The sequence below is a fragment of the Peromyscus leucopus genome, chromosome 6 (genome assembly GCF_004664715.2).
Source record: "Peromyscus leucopus breed LL Stock chromosome 6, UCI_PerLeu_2.1, whole genome shotgun sequence".
NCBI lineage: Eukaryota > Metazoa > Chordata > Mammalia > Rodentia > Cricetidae > Peromyscus > Peromyscus leucopus.
Genome location: NC_051068.1, coordinates 129,446,602 through 129,468,166, shown reverse-complemented (window position 1 = coordinate 129,468,166; position 21,565 = coordinate 129,446,602). Strand labels below are relative to the sequence as shown.

The 21,565-nt window shown below is 39.6% G+C and overlaps 1 protein-coding gene across 11 annotated transcripts in view; it reads left to right on the top strand.

The window, feature by feature from the left end:
• The window catches only part of Lrrc7 (leucine rich repeat containing 7), a 479,632-nt gene that overhangs the window by 412,071 nt on the left and 45,996 nt on the right, over window positions 1-21,565 (top strand). For 10 of the 11 annotated variants that reach the window (XM_028890385.2, XM_028890382.2, XM_028890380.1 and 7 more), the window contains 2 exons: window positions 4,102-4,221; window positions 17,197-17,418. In XM_028890385.2, coding sequence (XP_028746218.1) covers window positions 4,102-4,221; window positions 17,197-17,418 — 342 coding nt within the window. The remainder of the gene's footprint in view (window positions 1-4,101; window positions 4,222-17,196; window positions 17,419-21,565) is intronic. The other variant, XM_028890383.2, reaches the window with a different exon arrangement.

The following is a 21,565-nucleotide window of genomic DNA, read 5'->3' as shown; positions in this document are numbered from 1 at the left end:
TCAGAGCTGAGGATGAAACACTAACTTTTGCTAATGCCTGCCCAGGGTGTGGCTCCCAATAGAAGTACCACAGATTCCACAGAGCTAGAGTGGTATTTGCCACCTCTTCTTTAAATGTTTATTACTGTAATGTTATACTATAGAGTCTTTTGCTTGTTATTTATAGAATTGGGCAGTAATATAAATTACAATTTCAGAGATGGAAGGCCTAAGTCATACATGTAACATATATAAAATAATTGCTTCTTTAAAGTTACCTGGGAGAAAATGTCCGTACTGTCTGTTTCATTAGTTACTAAATCAGTTGATCCCTGTCTAAGAATCTCCTGGGTTAGGGAAATTCAGACAGCAATGTTTGCTTTGATTGTTTCTAAACTTCTGGTGTCTTTTTCCACTGGACCTATGCAGATGACCCAGGATCAAATGGCACCATAATCACTATGCATCTATTCATCCTAAAGCCAAGTGTCGTTTATTGAATCTTTTTTTTTTCCTGCTGAAAGCAAACCAAGATCTATGCTGTACCCCTGGTCAACTTGTGCCTGCAATTCCTATCAGTTCTGCTATATTTATTACTGGCTCTTTTCCCTCCATAAAAAGCTATCCATCATTCTAATTATATAAAAAAAAAAGCTACCAGCTTGCAAATATACACATCCTTACAGACAGAAGCTAAAATGAGCAATGTTAGTATCAATGTGAATGATGTCTCATCTCTGTTATGGGCTAACACAGTCTTTAAAAATCATAACCATGATTCTCTCATATAGTATATTTGCTGTTATACTAGTACAGCAATAATTTCACTAAAATACTTTGGGCAGATTATTTTTCTAGCATTTCCTGGTTTTGTTTTTGGTGTTGGTTTTTATTTATTGATCTGTATGCTTGCTCCAATTTTGGTGTTTTGTTTTGTTTTGTTTTGTTTTGTTTTGTACAAGGTCTCAGTATGTAGCCTATGCTGGCCTCAAATTTATGATTCTCCAGCTTCAGCCTCCCTCTTCATTGCTGAAATTATAGACATTTGCCACCATGTTGCTTGGACAAACTATCTTTAACATTTTCTTAAGTCTATGAAAATCTCCTTTGCAAACTATGTATCTATTACCTAGCAAAGCAGATCCTTGCATTCATCAAAGGTGTCATAAGAACTTGGAAAAGTGTCAAATTCTAATGCCACTCATATATTTTCTTCAGCAAGATGGCATTACATATAATTTCACAAGCATGCTGTACACCATTATTTAGCAGATGAGCAAGGTAACTGGTTCAACTATGCCCATTTACTCATGCTAATACTACTCATATATATACTTACACAAATATACATCCATATGGACACATTCATGTACACAAATGCATACTGAAGGCTCAGCCAGATTAGAATTCACTTCTTTCACTGGATATTTATCACCATTCCTAGTTCTGAGAATCGTCCACTAAGTCTATCAACGACCACAGCAAACTTTAGAGCCAGGTTTTCTTAAGCTATAGCCCTTATTAAAATGTTTGCTTTTCCACTAACTTTCACTGTCCATTTCCTCTGTTTTTCTAATAATAATAATAAAAAAAAACTAGTAGGATCCAGCAGCTAACATCCTGTGCACTGTGTGTTTCCTTGGCTGGTCATGTGAGCTGAGGAACATCAGAAGTAGTCCTAACCTTTAGAGTACTAACAGGATGTGAGCACCTGGTTTCACTTGTTTTATTAGAAATAAGACATTGTAACAGCAATGGTTCCAATTTATATTACGCTTTTGAGTTGTTCCTTTTTTATCTTCTGGATAATTTTAGCAGCTAGACAACAAATTTACTCACACCATATATCTTACTTTGAGAAACGATGTGAGCATACTAAATATTTCACTTTTCAGTCATCCCCAATAAGTGTTTCATGGTGTTCCTGTTTCTCCAGGCTTTAGTGCCTCACTTAGGAAAATCAAATCCGCAGCTCATTCTTGAAATTAATAAGGGAAATTACTTTTAGGAAGTACATTAATTTTACTATGTAGTAAAAAAGAATCTCCTTAATGGTCCTGTATACTTCTGTTTCTGTGTCCCTTGTAATATAAAAGAATTAGTGTGACAGTTAATTCTAATTTTTAAAAAGAGACAAATTAATTTATAAACTTAGGAAGAACCCAGGGTCATAATGTCATGGTTTTGATAGAATGGAGCTGCACTTTTGTTGTGGGCCAAGAAGAATTGTGCCATTTTGAATAGCTCTCAGTGGCTATTCAAAATAGGACTATTCATTTCTGGGCGGGTTAGAAAATGCAAAAGAGGAAATTTATATAAAGATGTGACATGAACAAAAAAGGAAACATGTGCTGAATTCTATCTACATCTCAAGAACGTGTCTTGTATGGAGACAACCAGATGACAGGTTGTGTTAGATCCTCAGGGTGGAGGACCCAGGCCAAAGAGACATGGATGCTGAAAATCCAAGAAGAAAATACTAACCAGTGGCTCTTGGGTGCATGAATACCTCTTAGCTGCTTAGTCTTTGTATCCTTATTTGGAATATTTTAATATCTAGAAAAGTTGTATGTGAGCACATGTGAAATAGTAGTCTAAAAATAGTAAAGACTAGAAATCCATTTGAAACAGACATCAGATAGGTATCTCACTACGTTCAGGCAACATGTTTTTCATGTATGTATTTGATTTTTTAAACACAAATTCATTCTTAATTAATTGAGAGTTTGCATTCAAAAACATTTTTTATCCTTATTCATTTCTGATGGACTTGTGGAAATAGAATTTACACAGTCCAAGCAAAAGGTGAAATTTGAACTGTGTCCTTTTTATTATGTCCATTAGAGGGATTATGAGACAGTGTGAACTCTATTAGACACATTGTTATACAAAGTCCTATAAGACACATTGAGAGACAGTCTCCCCTTAAACCTATTTTACTATATTTCCTGGCAGTTCTTTAAAAACACGCATGTGGTCAGAATACAGACAAATTGGTTATTGGGTTTCTTTTTAAAGAGATCATAGTGGTATAGCCAGATGAGGACTGGCAAGCAGCTACCTGTGATGCATATGAAAGCAGTAGCCTAGCTTACCAAGATAAGGCTGAAGGACCCACCTCACACAGAATACCAGTAAGCACAACCTCTCTAGCCAGGCTTCTTCGGAATGTGGGCAAGGACTGGCATAGGCAGCTTCTGACTCACATAGGGATTCCCAATAAAACAAACAGAATTCAAGTCCCTAAAGGTTAGGAGAGAAAGGACTTTGTACATACATCCCATGCTGTGTATACCACCAGTGACTTCTCCAGTAGAAGATATAGGTCCTCCCTTTCTGATATAGGTCCTCCCTTTCTGATAGTATATGATTGCTTAATGTTAATCTAGCTAGAGTCTGGATCATCTCAAAATATCTAACATCAGCATTAATAAAGACAGGGGTATCCTATTTGTTAAAAACCACAAGCAAGAATATTTTAATAATCTTAAACTTATGAAGGATTTAATTTTAATATATAAGTGATGCATAAATAACTGAATTTAATAACCAAAACAGTCATGGCTTACTTGACCGTGATTCTAGCAGCTGTCTGTTGATAATGCACAATGCCAAATATCTTCATCTGCCAGTGCAGATTCTGCAGAGGATTAGTGGGAAGTACATCCTTGAAAAATCACATCAAAGTCTCAAAAAATTCATGTTAGGCCCTGGCTTGGAATATTGCACGTTCCAGTCTGTGGATTGCATGGTTTCAGTTTATATTCTAAATGGTAAGCTCATACTAAAGAGACAAATTAAGCAGGCTTTAAAATGTTGTGGTTGTTTTTAAAGCATTGATTAATTTTATTCTGATTATCTTTATTCAGGTACTGTAGAGAATCTAAACTTTAAAATTCAGTAAATAACTCTGAAATGGTTATTTTAATTGTATTTCTCATTGTTTCCAAAATAGCTGTCAGTTTAGAATTCTTACTCAGTAAATAGAATATAATAGTGTTTCCAGTTAGGATATATGTTTTCTATAATCAAACAAAATTAATTTTACCATAATTGTTAGGGACTCTTTTCAGAAAACTATCGTAAACATCACTAAAGAATGCCATACCATTTTCGCAATAGACCCCGTCCCAGCAAAGCAACATTTTAGACAATGGACAAGAAGATGTCTCTCCTAGTGGCCAATGGAATCCTTACCCACTTGGGAGGCGGGATGTACCTCCGGACACCATTACTAAAAAGGTAATCAATGTCAAGTTGACACAAACCATGAACCTCACACATTCATTGTAATATGTAGTCCATATCTTGTGTCTTAACATCATTTCTAACTTCATGGTAAATTCAGGCTAAATATTCTGCCACTCTAGGGCTTCTGGTCAACTGTCACTGCATTGAAAAGAATGGAAATAGACACAGCCTGGTGCTCAATTAGTAATGGCTGCATGTAAATAAGCCTTCCCCTCTGCAGATTCATCATCTGTAAGAGTACCTTAGGACATACTTTGAGGTGCGAGCACAGAAAGTTGTGTTGCATACACTTCACTTAGCCTTGGCTTCAGAAGTACATATAACCAACATCCATAAAATTAAAAAGGTCCAATTGCCACATCTAAAATCATAACAGTGTGATGCTTTGGCATGTAAAGGTGCTTGCCTTCAAGTCTGACTACCTGATTTTAATTCCCCAGAACCCACATAGTAGAGAGAGAACCATTTCCCACAAGTTGCCCTTTGGCCTCCACTCATGCTTTATGGTACATATGGCTACACATGTACACACATAAATCAATCAATAAATAAATACATTAAAAATGTTTAAAGTTGTTAAAGTTTGTCCAGCAAGCACTCACTGAGCAATGGTGCATACGCTACATGCAAAGCACTTGCTGGACTGGAGAAACAAAGATGAATTCAAGCCTCTAAAAGCTTTTAGCCTAATGCATGTAGTGAGTGGGTCAGACCATGATATGTCACCACAGCAAAGTGAAAGGAAAGCAGCAACATGTGAGGCAGCGTGTGAGCGAGTGGGGATCCATGCTCCTCACTGTGCTTTTCAGTTCCTACAAATCAATTTTTAAAAAGACACAGAACTTAATTTTTAAATTAGAAAAATACAAGCAGCACTGGGAGTATAAATCAGTAAATAAATATTACATCAAAGCCAATCCTATTTAGCCATAAGGAAATGGACACATCCCATTTTTCACCAAAGGCTGGGTAGAGAGCTCTGGACACAGGAGCTGCTTGTTTCGCACACAGAACTCCCTGTGTGCCTGTAGGAACATGGGTACAACCACTGTGGTGACAAGTCACACAGTGTGGCAGAGCAAGTGCATTCTGAAGCAAGCCTCTAAAATCGTTACCCTAAAGCTCTAGTGTCATTCAAGGTCATGTCCCATTTACCAGAAAACGGAACAGATTCAATTGTCTGTCAGCAGGAAAGTGTAAATTCTGCTGCTTGCACAAAGGAATATTTTACAGAACTAAACAGTGAGTAAATTTGGTTATGATAGTGGACAGAAGTCCTAAAAACAAAACCAAAAGAGTTTTCAGGAGATGATCCTGAGCAGGACTAGATTTATGCAGGTCTAAGACTTGAGAAAAAGTCGTTTTTGTGAGGACATGATAAACATTGTATTTAGAATTATGCAGACTTCTAGGGAAGCACTGTGGGAGACCCTTCCACCCAGCTGTGGCTCTTAAACTACAGTGTTCAGGCTCCAGTGACATCACATTGTAACTACACTTCATAATTTACATATACTGTAACCTAGGTAATTTTCCCCCTGGTAAGTTTAGTCAGTTTTAAAGATATACATTTTTTTCCCAGAACTGGTAAGTTGTTACCTCCAGACAGCACCTATGCCTTGGGCGACACCCAGCACTTGAGTAGCACAATGAGATATGCTGTGAGGGGTTGCTGGCTGCGACCATTCCTAGAAAGGGCGTCATTTGGAGGAAATAAAGGGAGCTGAGGAGAGGGGCATAGTGTCCAAAAGGCTGGGTTAATAAGCAGAGGTCAGATCATGTGGGCTGCATCTTATAAAATATGAAAAAGGGAACATGGAAGTATTTTCAAAGGGAAATAACAGGATTCAATGTTCATTTAAATAGTTCTCTGACAGATTTTCAGAGAACACACTGCAAAGGACAGAGCTTAGAACCAAAAAGCAAGCTAATAAGTTCCTCTGACTATTCAGAGGAAAAGATGGAAACATAATTTATAGAGAAAAAAAGCTTAGATGCAATAGAAACCTGACAGGTAGAGCCAGGAGTATCTTGTGAAGAACCCATTCATGTAATCAGTAAACAAACTGGGATTGAGGCAAATTAAATGTACTCTTTTAAAAGAGTCAATTATGTTATCTTTTCTAGGAAATCAATGTAGCAATGTCTTTTTCTGTGATGGGGAAATAAGAATTAATATGTTAGGGCTGGAGAGATGGATCAGCAGTTAAGAAGATGTATTGCTCTTGCAGAGGACCCTCAGGTTCCCAGCAACTGCCTGTAATTCTAGCTCCAGAGAGATCCAATATCTCTGGCCCACTGTGGGCCCCTGCACATATATGAACATGCCCACACAGAGACATGAATGCCCATAGATATATATAAAATAATTAAATAATCATCTCTAAAAGAATAAATGTATTAATTGGGTTTACTATGTCTTTCTACATTTTTATTAACATGAGATAGAAAGATCCTAGAGAAGAGAAATGGAGAGTGTTATAGACAGAAATGAGAGAGAAGGGAGAGGGAAAGGGAGTGACCTGCTTGTTAAACAAGAATTATATAAAGTCCAAAATTCTACGAGAATAAGTAAGACTCTACAGAGTGTAGATGTAACCAACCATCTTATTAAATAAGAAACACAGAACTAATGTAAAAGAGAAAGCCAAGAGGTCAGAGCTCAGAGCTAAAACCTTACCCTTCCTCCTGTGGTGGTCCTACCTCTCCGAAAGAGACCTACTTCCTGTGTGTTTGTCTTTATACAGTCTTTCTGTCCTGCCTTCTCATTGGTTGTAAACCCAAACACGTGACTGCCTCATCACTGCCTGTAAGTACAGCCCTCCAGGTCTTAAAGGTGTGTGTCTCCAATGCTGGCTGTATCCCTGAACACACAGAGACTGACCTAGCTCTGCCTACCAAGTGCTGGGATTAAAGGCATGCACCACCACCGCCACACTCTTGCTATGGCTCTAATAGCTCTGACCCCCGGGCAACTTTATTTATTAATATACAATTAAAATCACATTTCAGTACAAATAAAATACCACCATAACAGAGGCAGCTACATTGTAATAGCTGAGTCAGAAAGATAGTTTTGAAGAAGTAATAATTTTTCTCTTTACTGATGCACTTCAAATATTTGTTTTGGTAATCCAAAAGACTAGGATAATGTAGCCCTATTGATGGCTTTTAATGTTAACTAGATTGTGTAAAAAATTTAAAAACTTACTTTGTATATTATATAATTACAGTTATTCTCAAAAGTGATGTGGATAGGAGCTGTGAGAATATAAACCAAACATTCTTCTGAAGAAGTGGCAGGCGTCTAGTATGACAGTCTTTGCCCCGGGTTCTTACGTGGTATGTAATTATTCTTAGCAGAGAACATTTACTTATTTCCTGATGCCAATGTGGCCATGCAGTAGCCATGCAGTCAGGGGACCCTTCTTGTCCCCACTGACTCTGAATTATCCCTTTAATAAAAGTCCAAACTCAAAAATTATCTGTTAGATAGCTATCAAGTCAGTGGTAGAAAATAAACTTGTCATATTAAAAGCATTGGAAAGAGTCAAGTTAAAACATATTACCCATCAGTCTTTGTTCCATAAAGCAAATGATTACCCTTCTTCAGAAATCTGAGATAAATCAATCACATTCACATTATCTTTGCTTTGAGAAAAATCTAGAAGCAAAAATATAAAATTAACACCACACCACAAAAATGCCCATGGCCAGCCGTGTAGCCAGAAGACATAGACAGCATAGCAACTGGCGGTGGCTGGAGTCAGTGTCTTGTCACATGGTTATTATCCTTCTCACCCCATTATGCATACATTCTTAAAAACATTAAGGTAAAAAGAATGACTCATAACTTTTATCTCTGTTGCTCATGTCTCCTGTCTCATCTCTGTTGGGGGAATGTGTGACAGCGCCATCAGAAAACATTGTAGGTTTAACTGAATAGACATGTACTGACTTTTGCCACATCCCACTCTTAAGATTGCTCCATTGTTTTCCCCCTTTTTAAATAACTTCTAATTCCATTACTGTGTTCTGTAGATTGACACTTAATAATAGAACAATGTGCTGATAGATATTCAATAAGACAGAGATGACTGCCCTCACATCAGCCAGCTGCTGCCCTGTGGTACAGGGCACCAAAGAGAGAAACTCTGTGCCTCACATTTCATCTGTCATTAGAGACAGAGTGGTGTGTCACCTGCATCTAATTAAAACCTGAATGATCAGCCAGACCTGTGAATGCCCCTCATACTGTAGGCATGCCACCAAGCTTTGTGAGGCAGTACTCTAGCACCCAAGTTTGGACACCAAGTACAAATTAAAGAGAAGACATCATCTTCTTAATGTTAGCTTTATGGAATTGTCATAATCGTGAATATGTGCAGTGTAGAGCAGGCACTGTAGTGAAGTGTTTGACAGGAAGTCTCGAGTCATCTTCACAACTTCAGGAAGTAAGGAAGTGACCATATGGAACTGAGGAACAGGAATTAGAACCCAGCATTGTCTAAGCATACAGTGTGCTCCTGTTTCCTTTGTTGGTATATATTCACTGTGCTTCGTGATGGATTAAATATGGACATGTATTTTTAGCATACCCACACATGCCTTCCCCAAATTCCTCCCTTTCCCAAGAGCCCCATGGGCCCTACACAGTTTTGTTTTCATTTGCATGGCATATAGACATCCATGATATTATGCATCTGTATAAAATCTAGAAACCAAAAATGAGAGAAAATATTCCTACTGAAAGCATGTCTGTTCCATATGGCTGAAAAAGGAATCTTTTTTATATATTTATATAAAACACATTTTACTTACCCATCCCTGTTACTAGATGCCTGGGTTGGTTCCTTAACTTAGCTGTTGTAAATAGGGTTGCAAAAAGCTTTGATGTTCAAGAACATGATATGTCCACTGGAATTTTTTGTTAGCTCTCATGAGTGGTACAGCTGGGCCATATGACAGATCTGTCTTCAGTTTCCTTAAAAACCTCCTTACTGACTTCATAGTGGCTGAACTAGTTTAGATTGTCACCAGGGTGTATTTGGGACCCCTCTGTCCACATCATTGGTATGTGTTCTTATGTTAAATGACTGTCATTCTGACTGGGGTTAGGTGAACTATCAATGTAGCTTTGATTTGCATTTTCCTGAAGGGTAGTGGCCATTTCATATTCTGAGAACTGTCTGCTCATTACATTAGTCCCTTCACTGACTTGGTTGTTTGATTTCTTGTAATTTATGTCTTTTATGTGTTCTTTAAGTATTCTGGTTATTCTATCATGTATATAGCTGGTGGAGTTTGTTTCTTATTCTCTAGCCTGTCTCTTCACTCATTTGTTTCCTTTGCTGTGTAGATTACTTTTAATTTCATTTTTCTATTGTTAGTGTTAACACTGGAGTCATTTTCAGAAAGTCCTTGCCTATGCCCAGCACCTCCAAGTGTTTAGTGTTAAAGCTCTTTGCTTCAAGGATTTTCTCCACTGTCTCTGTCTAGCAGGTGAATTTGGTGTTATGACTCTCCCTCTTATCTGTGCTTTAGCTGTGTCCCACCGAGCTTCATATATTATATTTTCATGTACAGTATTTAATGTACTGTTTTACTTGCCATGGACTTCCTCACTGGGCCTGGACTATTCAGAAATAGGTTGTAGCCAGTGCTTGGATAGTGTCCTTCCATCCTTCTGTTACCGTCATATAATTTAATGAATTGGAGACCATCTTCCATGCGACATCAGCCAACTTGTTGAGAGTTGTTTTCAGCTCAGGTCACCTAGACAGATTCCTACAGTAAACTGAGGAAAATTCTAGACATGACAATTAGAAGAGGTTGGTGGAGAGTAATGTTGGGTTCCTCTGCATTTTTATATTCTTGATCATTTTCAGTTCAGTTTTTCTACCGGTTATTCATAAATGGATATTACAATCATCTAGTCCTCTTCTAGTTAATAGTTTTGCCATATCTGTACCTCTGTGGTCTGACTATATATAAGACTGCTACAATCTTTTGATGAACTAAACTTTCACAGTATAAAATTCCAATCTGTCTCTGGTAAATTGCTTTGTTCTGACATCTTTTTTTATTCAGTCCCATACAGCCACTTTTGTTTTCATTTAATTAATATAAGCATAGTGTAATCTCATTGTAAGTGAAACCATGAGAGTCTGTAAAAAGAGTGTCAAGGATTTATTAAGATATAAAAGGGGAAAAAATACACTCATGGATACAGAACCAAGTAAACAGCAGTCATTGACCTCCATTCTGTCCGGGAGGGAATGGATCTGGCCATCTGGTCTCAGATCACCTCAAGAGAGAATGACCATGTGTGTCTCCTCAGATTTAAAGTAATCACATAACCCACCAAGAGGCTGGTACTCCAAAGTGATTGGCAGAATGAATATCCACAACACTTCATAGACCTGTTTTTCCTGCCTATATCATTATATTTAAAGTAAGAATTGAGGGGCTGAGGAAATGGGTCAGCTGATAAAGTCTTGCCACACACAAGTCTGAGGATATGAGTTCAAATCTCCAGAACCCAGGTGAAAAGCTAGAAGCAACAGTGCATGGTTGTAGTCTTGGTGCTCAGAGGGCACATGGAACCGGATCCCTGGGTCCTGCTGGTCAGTCATGCTGAATCAGTAAACTCCGTCCAGTAAGAGTGTTTCAAAAAATTAAAGTGGAAAGCAACTGAGAAACACTCCCAGTGTCAACCTGTGGCCTTCACATGTCCATGTACCCCACATACACGTAAAAAACAGCAATAAAAAATTTAATTTCAGGGCTGGAGAAATGGCTTAGAGGTTGGGAGTACTGACTGCTCTTCCAGAGGTCCTGAGTTTAATTCCCAGCAACCACATGGTGGCTCACAACCACCTGTAATAAGGTCTGGTGCCCTCTTCTGGTCATACATGCTGTATACATAATAAGTAAATAAATCTTAAAAAAAATTTTAATTTCATTTGATTTTTTTTTTTTACTTTTGTTGTGGATTTTGTTGCTTCTATTGTTCTTTTTCCTGTTTCCTATTAATTATTTGAACATCTCTTAGAATTATATTTTCATTTATTAATTCTATTTTTATAATTATATTTTTAGTGTGGCCCTCTATATACCTTTTGTAGTGCTGCTCCTGAAGTGCGCACACACACACACACACACACACACACACACACACACACACACACACACACACACCAGCTTATAAATCTACTGGTGTCAGGAGTCGTGGCTGAAGCAAAGTATATGGACATGACCTCCTTATCTCTTCATGCTCTCATCTGCTTGTGTAAAAACTCCTCTGCATCTATCCTGTGTGAGCCTGCATTTAGACACATCAGATTGTATCATAATTTTGTTTTGATCACAAAAGAAAGTTTGAAAATTTAAGGAAAGGAAAGTTGATTTATCAGCTGGCAGGTCTTTTGGCAATGTTTTTCTTCCTTCTTAACTCTACAAGGTTTTTCTTTTCCTGTGTTCCTCCTGCTGGCAAGCTGCCTTATGATGCTATTTAAAGAGAGTTCTTGGAACAACAAATTCCTCTCATGTCCTTCATCTGAGACTGTTTTGATTTCCTGGTCGTTGTTGAAAAATACCTGGACAGTTAGAGGATTGGGGACTAACAGTTAATTCTTTCCAGCACTTGAAAATCATGTAATTTCCTTCTGTCACTCATGGCTTCTGGTGAGACATCTGCTGACATTCAAATGGTTTTTCCTTTATAGAGAAGATGTCATCTTTTTCTCTTGTAGCTTTGAAGGTTTTGTTTGCCTTAGCTTTTAGTCATCAAATTGGGCTGTGTCTGCACATTGGCACTTTGTTTTTCTCTGGTTCCTGAACCTGTTAAGTCTTGTCAGTTACCAAATTTCCAGGTTTGTGAGGATTATTTTTTAAGATTTATTTTATTTTTAATTATGTGTGTGTGCAGTGCCTATCAAGACCAGAAGAGGGTGTCAGATCCTCTGGAGCTGTAGTAACAGGTGATTGTGAGCACCTGATATGGGTGCTGGGAACTCTGTCCTCTGCAAAGGCAGAGTGGTCTTGGCTGCTTGGCCATCTCCCCAAACCTAGGGCATTATTTCTTCTGGTAGCATTTTAGCTGTACATTCTTTCTGCCGTTGTTCTGATGATATGATTACTAAAACACTGTGTAGTCCACAGATGTTTTTAGACTTTTCTCATATTTTTTCTGTATGTTTTCCCTCTGTTACTCAGACTAAGTAATTTTTGTTGTCCTAATATCCAGCTCTCTGTGGTCTCTTGCTAAGACTCTCCACATGCTTGCACACACTATGTAAGGCCTGCCCATGTTCATGGATGTGGATGTGTGTGAATGCCAGAGGACGCTGTCTTTTACTTTTGTTTTTGAGACAGGGCCTCTTAATGTCCTGGTACTCACCTGGAAATCCAGGCATGCCCCTGTCTTCACCTCTTCAGTGCTGAAATTGCAAGCATATACTGCCACACACATACTTCACCATGCACTGCTCTTTAAACATGGGTTCTAGGGATTGAACTCAGCTTCTTGCATTTGTAAGGCAAGCACTTTATTGATTGAGGTATCTCTCCATCCCAATTTGGCATTTCTGTTTTAGCTAGCTTCCTCTAATTCCATTTCAGTTGAGGAAGGATTTGGTGTGACTTGTAATCCAGGGGAGATAGAAAGAAAGGCTTTAGGGATGGAGAGATGGCTCACTGGTTAAGAGCACTCACTGTTCTTTCAGAGGACACAGGATCAGTTCCCAGCATCCACATGGTAGCTCACAACCACATATAATCCCAGGGGATCTTATGGTACACAGACATACATGCAGGCAGAACACTCATTCACATAAAATAAAAATAAATAAATCTCAACAAAAGTAATATTTAAAAACAAAGATTTCCTTTTGGCTTTCATTGAAATCCCAAACAAAAGATCCTTGATGTTACTAGGTTGAGATGGAGACTCCAATTCCCCACTGATTTCCTCTGATGCTCTGGTACAGTTGCCTCACTATCACAGGGTTAGATGCAAGTCTGGCTCTACAAGGCCTTCTCCAACACCCCATTAGAAAGGCAGAAGTTTTATTGTGCTTGGGTGGGAGGGGCAATTGAGTGCTAATCATATGAGTGCTGTGGCACCCTACTTGGCCTCTGGATATTGGGGTCTGGGGCATCGTACTTCACAGCCATGTGGAAATGCTCTGCCACATCCCAAGAGAGAAGAGTCTAGTCTCTCCACTTGGCCTTCACAGGCATTGTTAAGCTAAGGTTGTGGCTTGCTTTATGATATTCAGCTTCAGTAAAAAAGTCACTATCTAAAAGGATTCTGTCTACATAGGCACTGCATCAGACCCTGATTCTTTGATGAACAGAATTTTTGGGTTTTCTTGTGAGCTGATTTTTGTTGGTATTGTGTTGTCTGTGTTAGTTTGCTGTTTTAGACTGACCATTGAGACAGCTCCATGTTTCCCATATGATTCAAAGAGCTCACCATCACACTGTAATTTTGTCCCTTCTAAAAACCTAATTTTTAGTCATCTTGTATGTGATAACATGTAATGTCCAAAGATTTTTATTATATTTAACTTTGGGATAAGTAAAAGTAGATGAGGTGCATCTATAAGGAAGCAAACGTACAGCTAGTTGAGCTTTTGAGACCTAATTTGCTTTTAAAATGGAAAGGCACAGTGTAAAGGGGCGTGACAGAACTGGATGTTTGCTGTTTTACTAAATTACAAAAACTTTGGTTATTTAAATGCAAAGGAACTCCTTGGAATAAGTTACTAAGTGCTTCTCTGGGAATGAGTCTATAGTTGAACTCTTTTGGACTTAAGTTTAGAGCATTAATCATGCTTTTTTGAACACCCTAAGTGCCATGAGCTGTCATCCATTTACGTGGTGTTTGATTTTTCCAAGCAAACTCCAGTTGTTCAAGAGCCAAGATGGACAGTGGGACACAGGCCCACCTGGGCATCCCAGTAGATGTCTGGCCTCCTGCTCAGGTCTGGAGGAGCACGGTGAGCCAAACCACCTCAGTGGTGACAGAGACATTTCTTTGATGTTGTATAAACCTTCTAAACACTGAACAGTTTCCCATAATAAGCCCAATTAGCTTCAGGCTGAATTTTGGGTGAGTTATAGCATTTAGTATCAAATTAGCATTTCTCTGTTTGGGGTGTAAATATTTTCTTGAGTTCTGTAGATATTAGAGCTTTTTTTCCCTGTACATTTTGACAGTTTGTTTCAGGGTCAACTTGAAAGTACCATACTCCAACTCTGTTATGGGATATGTATGGTTTTCTCCAGCCTCCTCTTGAAAGCTCCAAAACCACTAAATCCTCTGTTTCTTTTTGTCATTCCAAACATGTCACAGTGTCTTTTCAGAAACCTTTGTGTTTGCATCCTCCATACAGTGAAAGGCAGTGTACACATGGCTTACCCACCTCCACCCCCACCCCCACCCCCACTTGAACAAACCCAACCGCTGACATTCTTGTTCCCACGGGCACATTGTACTTCATTGTCAGTGTCCTCATCACCCTCAGGAAGCTTTTGTGCTGTTCACAAAGTCCTCTTCCCATCCTTCTGAACCACAACCATCCCACTAAGTGTCTTGTCATTTGTGTTTGTTTAATTTTACAGAATTGGATGTTTGTTCTTTGCTTTCTGCAGCCATCAGTCATTGTTCTCCACAGCCCACAGCCCAGGAGAGTGAATGGGCAGGCAGAATCACTTGCAGAGTGATTGTTTGCTCCCTCCATGCTCACCATCTGAAAACACAAGCTTTATTAACTCATAGCAAGGGAAAGACTACTAAATACAACAGCACTATCCTGTTTGTTTACCTGTCAACTTGAAGTCCAAAGCAGAGCACCTAAGAAAACCCACAGGCCTGATCCACTGAGTGGGAAATACAAGGGCTGCTAAGGAACTGACTGTGAAGACCAGCCAGAGCCTGGGAGTCCTCTGCACGGTTCCTTCTCTGTTCTCAGTAGAACTGGGGATGGGGACCAGGCCACAGTATAATACCATAATCAAGAGGATGACCTTTGATAGACAACTTTATCAAATGCTGATTTGACAGTTCCCCAGTTCTATAAATTACTTGGGAATATTGTATACTATTGCACACCTTAGTGCCCTCTTCAGTAAAATAGGGTTATAATAATAATCACCTCTTAATGTTGTAAAAACGAAGAGATAATGCATGTGAGATGCCTTGGGACATGCTTCAACACCACATTTGGATGACAGCTATTGTCTACTAAATGCAGGTACTGTGCCTCTCACTGAGAAGAGTAAGTGGGATATGCTGCATGTCCTCGAAAATTCAAAAGTAGGGGCAGGGTAGATGACTCGGTTAGTAGAGTACCTGCTGCATACACAGGGGGACCTGGGTTCAAATCTCCAGCACCCAGAAAAAAATCAAGAAATGAGGGATAATTGTAAGCCCAGACTTGGGGAATAGAGGCTGACAGTTCCTGGAACTCATTGCACACAAACATGCATACATACACCACATTGAAAACAATTCAAATATCTATATAATCCTGAGTGCAAACTGGCCTGTCAGAAGAAAAATACACCAGAAAAACATAAGCCTAAAGTTAGAGTTCTGCAGAATAGAGAGGCTGTTTCAACTTTGGACAGAGTCTGTTCCAAATAAATCAGCAGTGTAACTTTCAAGCAGGCATTATTGGTTTTCTCATGCAGACTATATAGGAAGGCGCTGAAGCTGCCCATATATTACCAGTGGAGGTGGGAGCCAGGCAGGAATCAGAAATCAACCCTGCTCTGCCTCCTCTGACCCCGAGAGATCATTCTGTCTGGCACGTAACTGACGATGCCAAGTGATTCATGAGAGGACTCAGAATATAACCCTGGGTTTACAAGGGCTTCCATCTACCAAACAAGAGAATGGAAAAACTTGTAGCAGCAGAGAAGAGCTGAACTTGCCATAAGGACTTCCGAAAGTGACAAGGTTTCTGGAAGTTTTCAAGAAGAGAGATGAGTCTGAGGAATAAGCATTGGCCTTTGAGCTTATCACTTGGTGGTCACTCATGTGGGTAACTGCACCTTGCCCTGGTACAGGCAAAAAACCCCACAACTTTCCCTCTAATTCCCCATGACTGAAACATCTTTAATGTTCATGAAGTTAGAAAATGGTTCACAATGCCAAGACAGCTAATTAGACATCTAATATATAATCTGAAGGTTGTTTATTTTGCATTAATATTGCCAATTAATATTTTCTTTTTAAATTACCTCTTGTTTGGAATCCAGCAAAATTTCTCCCTCTAGATGATGTTCTTTCTTCACTATAAGTTTCTTTATTTTCCATGCTCTTTAAGAACTTTAAAACAAAGGAGTATGCATAGCTCATTCTAATTGCCCTTCCTGTCCCCACAGATGGCAGCTGCTTACAGGCATTTATCACATGATTGACTTTTAATGCTCATGAGCTAATAATGTAACAAATTAATAAGCATTTATTATTTTCTCCTGAACCAGCTCACTGTGCACCTGTGTCATAGAACTTAAGCAATTCTACCGTTTTTGCCTTAGGAAAAGGGATTATTGTCCCCCTGGTGCTAGAGAGCTTACATATTTCTCTAGGTTATTTTTCAACATAAAATGTCATCTAGCACTACCCTTTATTTTTAAGTTTTGAATTCTTTTTCTTTGAGATTCTTTTCAGATGAATTTTGTTGCCTTAAAATCAGGAATAAAATACTCTTCAGCAAACCACCAGATGACTGCACTGGTGTCAACGTCCCCACCAGCCCCATGGGTGTACCCCTACCTTTCCTTTGTTATCCTTCCCAGCCTGGCTGAGAGCCCACATGGGGATCTCTCACCCATAGGGTATCTTCTTCCAGCCTGGGCTGGGAGCCCATGTGAGGGCCTCTTCCCATGGGGCAGCATGGTGCTTCTGCTTGGCTCACAGGGAACTTGGCCTGACAGTTCTGCTCTCTACAGGCAGGTAGCCACATTCAGACCCTGATGGGGTCACAGAGCCTTCAACATCGAAGCCGGGAGCAGCAGCCATATGAGGGGAACATCAACAAAGTGACCATCCAGCAGTTTCAGTCGCCATTGCCCATCCAGATCCCTTCATCACAGGCCACCCGGGGACCTCAGCCTGGACGGTGCTTAATTCAAACGAAAGGGCAGAGGAGTATGGATGGCTATCCTGAGCAGGTAAGGAGATGCTTGTAACAGTCAGTAGACATTCAGGAAGTTAAAACAACTCAATGCTGCACATTGGTCCTTGGCTCACAATGCTCTTCATAGGAATTGGGTCATTGCTGCCAGTGGTTAGAGGCAAATGACACATTGGTAAAATGCCTTTTTGCATGCAAAATACGATGGCTTTCCAGTCCTCTTCAGTACTAGTTTTGAGTGTTATAAAGAACCTCTGTGGATGGGTGTGTTGACTAAGGTGAAATGGAGAGCATGAAAGGTGAGCTATTATCCCATCTTCATTTGCATAAAAACATTTTAGCCCTATTTTCTGGTTGTTGAATAGTACAGAGTATAGAAAACCCTAAATAATTATTGGAAGAGAAATGAGAAATTTTTTAATGTTCCAAAAGCTACTGATTAATGCGATGTAGCAAAATCATAATAATGACTATTGTTCTCCTGTCCTGACTAGAATTGGGACTTGCTCTCCACTATAGAAGGTTCTCCTTCCTTGAAACCAGAGAAGATTTCATCTGATGGAAGCTTGGGGAGGAGACAACACAATCTAATGCATGCAATTAATACTTCATTGTTCAGATTATTAGGCAAAGCTCCATGGCATCATTTACCCATCACATGGCTTATGAAGGGTCTGTGCTGTTATTACTTATCCAAAGCTTTACATGGTAACCAACCATCTCTTCTACACACCAGCCAAGATTAACTTCTTTCTCCAGCTTTTTCTATTATGTTTCTCAGGGCCATTTATCATGGGGATCCTAGATACTTCAAACTTGGTCTCATTCTTACATCTGCCCTGTATCAATCACTCTCAGAATCATAGATGCTCAAGATAATTCTCTTTCCCTTTCCCTAATCCAGGCCACATGTTGGATTTAACATGTAACAAGCCAGGCAGGCTCCTGTAGTCAGATAATGATATACAGCTACTGACTTTCCAGAAGTCTAAAAAGTTAATAAGGTTTAAATAGTGCTCTAACAAAGGCTATATTTATATCTGACGCCTCAAGAAAAACCATCCTCAACCCAGTTCTCTGATTCAGGTGCTTCTGCTAGTACTTACATGGGTTGTTGTTTTGTTTGTTTTGTTTTTCCCCTTTTCTCCCCAAATCACTGCCTTATTACCACATGAACTTAGTTCACAATATTGTAATTGCTTCACAGAAAGAATCTATAGTAGCTTTTGACTGTTTTGATCCATAGCTTTGATAAACCTGATGCCATTAGAGAGGTAGTGTTAATGGACTTAAATCCAATCCTTTTGACTTCTTGGTGTTTTGCCTTGGTCTTGGATTGAAATGGCTCAGAATGCTAAGGCCAAAGCTGCAGTGACAATAATGCCCTCAAAGCCTTTAAACAACTAAACCTCATTCCAAAACACACTCCTCTGCCCCGATTACAGTCCAAAGAGCTCTGCTGACCATGTTTGCAGTACATTATCCTGATGGCCTTTATTGCTCTGTGCTAGGCAACGCAAATGGCTAGCCACCATGAGTATCTCCTCCCAGCCCCACCTGAGGTGATACTCCATCAAAAAGTGGACATTACAGGGTTAATTAAACCACAAGGCTGGCAAGCACCCCAAAGCAGTGTTGCCACACCTGATCAGCTGCTAGATGTACTCTAGACACGATTATTTCTACTTTGCTTCTCTGCTATTTTACCTTCCCTAACCTCTGCTCTTCCTCGTGAAGTTCTATCATTCAGAAAAGATCACCAAGCCAGGGGCTTAGGTGCTGAAGTTCTTTTTTTACTGTAATGAGCCATGTGACCCTGGCCAAGTCATTCACTCCTTCTAAGGTTTTTTCTTTCTTTAAAATGGAAACAACAACACCTGCCAACAACTTTGGGTGGTTTTGGTGAAGACTTGGAGATAGCTCAGTCAGGAAAGTGCTTGCTGTAGAAGCATGAACACCTGAGTTCTAGCGACAGAGCCCAAATGAAAACTAGATGTGGTTGTACACTGTCTTGGTTAGGATATCTATTGCTGTGAAGAGACACCATGACCACTCTTATAAAGAAAACATTTAATTGAGGTGGCAGCTTACAGTTTCAGAGGTTCAGTCCATTATCATCATGGTAGAACATGATGGCATGCAGACAGACATGGTGCTGAAGAAGTAGCTGAGAGTTCTACATCTTGCAGGCAACAGGAAGTTGACTGTGACACTGGGTGGTATCCTGAGCATAGGAAATCTCAAAGCCTGCCTCCACAGTGACACACTTCCTCAACAAGGCCATACTCACTCCAACAGCCACATCTAAAAGTGCTACTCCCTTTGGGAGCCATTTTCTTTCAGACCACCTCATATATTCTTGTGATACCAGAGCAGGGGGGAGGATTTCAGTGGGTCCATAGTGCTCACTGGCTAATCAAGACTACTCAGTGAGTTCTAGGCCAATAGGAGACCCTAAGGAACTACAATGAAGATTAACTAAGTCCTTGCTGCTATGTGCATGTGCACACTTATGCATGCACCCTGCATGCATGCATGATTCCCCTACATATTCACATATACCTTCCAAAAGTTGTGTGGGAGTTAGATGACACAGTCCTGTGCAGGCAAAGATAGGACTTCCATGAGAGGGTAGAAATAGAAAACAGAAGGAATGAGAATAAGAGTTTTTAAGAATTAAAATGTTTGAAAGAAGATAATGGTTATCAATCCTAACCTCATTAGTCTACAAAAGAGAGAAGAAGCCAGAATGTCTGGTCCTGCCCAACCTGTTGGACAGTCCTGAAAAGGGGAGTGAGGATTGAGAAATAATAGATAGGAAAAATAGAGACATAGACATAAAAGAAAAAGAGACACAGGATAGCTTTTGGAGGGCTCTGATTTAATACCACAGCAGCCCTGAGTTTATTTCTCATGACCTTTTTATACCCAAAGCAAGGGGGCAAAAGACCTCCCCCTCTCAAGGACATCATGGTTCAAGGAACAAACAAGAATAAACACCTCCTTAATTCTCAAGACACCTAATAACCACACCTTTGGTCAAACATCCTGTTAGCCAGCCTAAGAGAGCAAAGATAAGCTTGAATTCTTTGACTTTGACTCAAGATGGAATCAAGGCACAAATTGGGGTCACTGTGGGCTCCCACACCAGACCTAGACACTGTTATGCTTGTGTGAAACTCCACAGCATTTAAATGTCCTCAGTATTTGTTGTTCTTATCTCCTGTCCTGCCCACCACAATACTGTATATCAAGTGTTCTTAGTCTCATCTGCACATTTGAATCTTGTCTGGAGCTCTTCAGAAAACACTGACACCTTGGCCTCCTTCCCAGGTCAACTCACTTCACTCATCTACCTGTGACCGAGGTAATGGGAATTTTGTGAATGCCTCATTGATTCTACAGCCAAAGTTGAGAGTCCCTGCCTGAGGTATTCTGTAGCCCAACATAGTCCCAGCTGGGCAATGTACTGGTGTCATCACGATCTAGAAGTCACACAAATTGAATATTTTTTAAATAAACCGATAGTATCTTTTATCTTTCTTTATGTACATTTATAATCCAATGCCATAATGTGTTTACACATGTAGAACATAGAGATACCCAAGCAGTACAGTTCAATCACAGTTTGTGATCCAGGTTACCAGCATCTGTCTTATTGAATAAGACTAAGGGAAGTAAAGTGCTTTGACTATGACAACCTAGCGGCTTAGAAGCCGACTGGAATCAGGACCTGGTTTTGTGAGTTTTTGTATTCCATGTTGTGGCCTGAGGCACAATAACCCAGAATACAGTCTTCTTTATCCACTTTCATCCTCCCAGTACCCAAACTCTAAAAACCACTGTTCCGTGTTCATGTTAACTTTTTTAGAGCCTCAATATATAAAAGAGAACATGCTGTGCTCATCTTCCTGTCTCTGGCTTATTTCACTTAAGATAGGGTTGTCCAGTTCCATCCACCTTCCTGAAAATGTCATGGCTTCATTCTGCAGAGTCCAGTAGCATTCCACTGTGTATAATTCTGAGTCTCTATGGTAAACATGGATGTGCAGGCTTCTCTTTGGTGTGATGAGTATACTTCCTCTGGCTGCATTCCAAGAAGCTAAATCAGAGGACAGAGACTTTACTCTGTTCTCTGTAATGTAATAAGTTATATCCCCACACATAGTCCAAGAGTGCCTCCT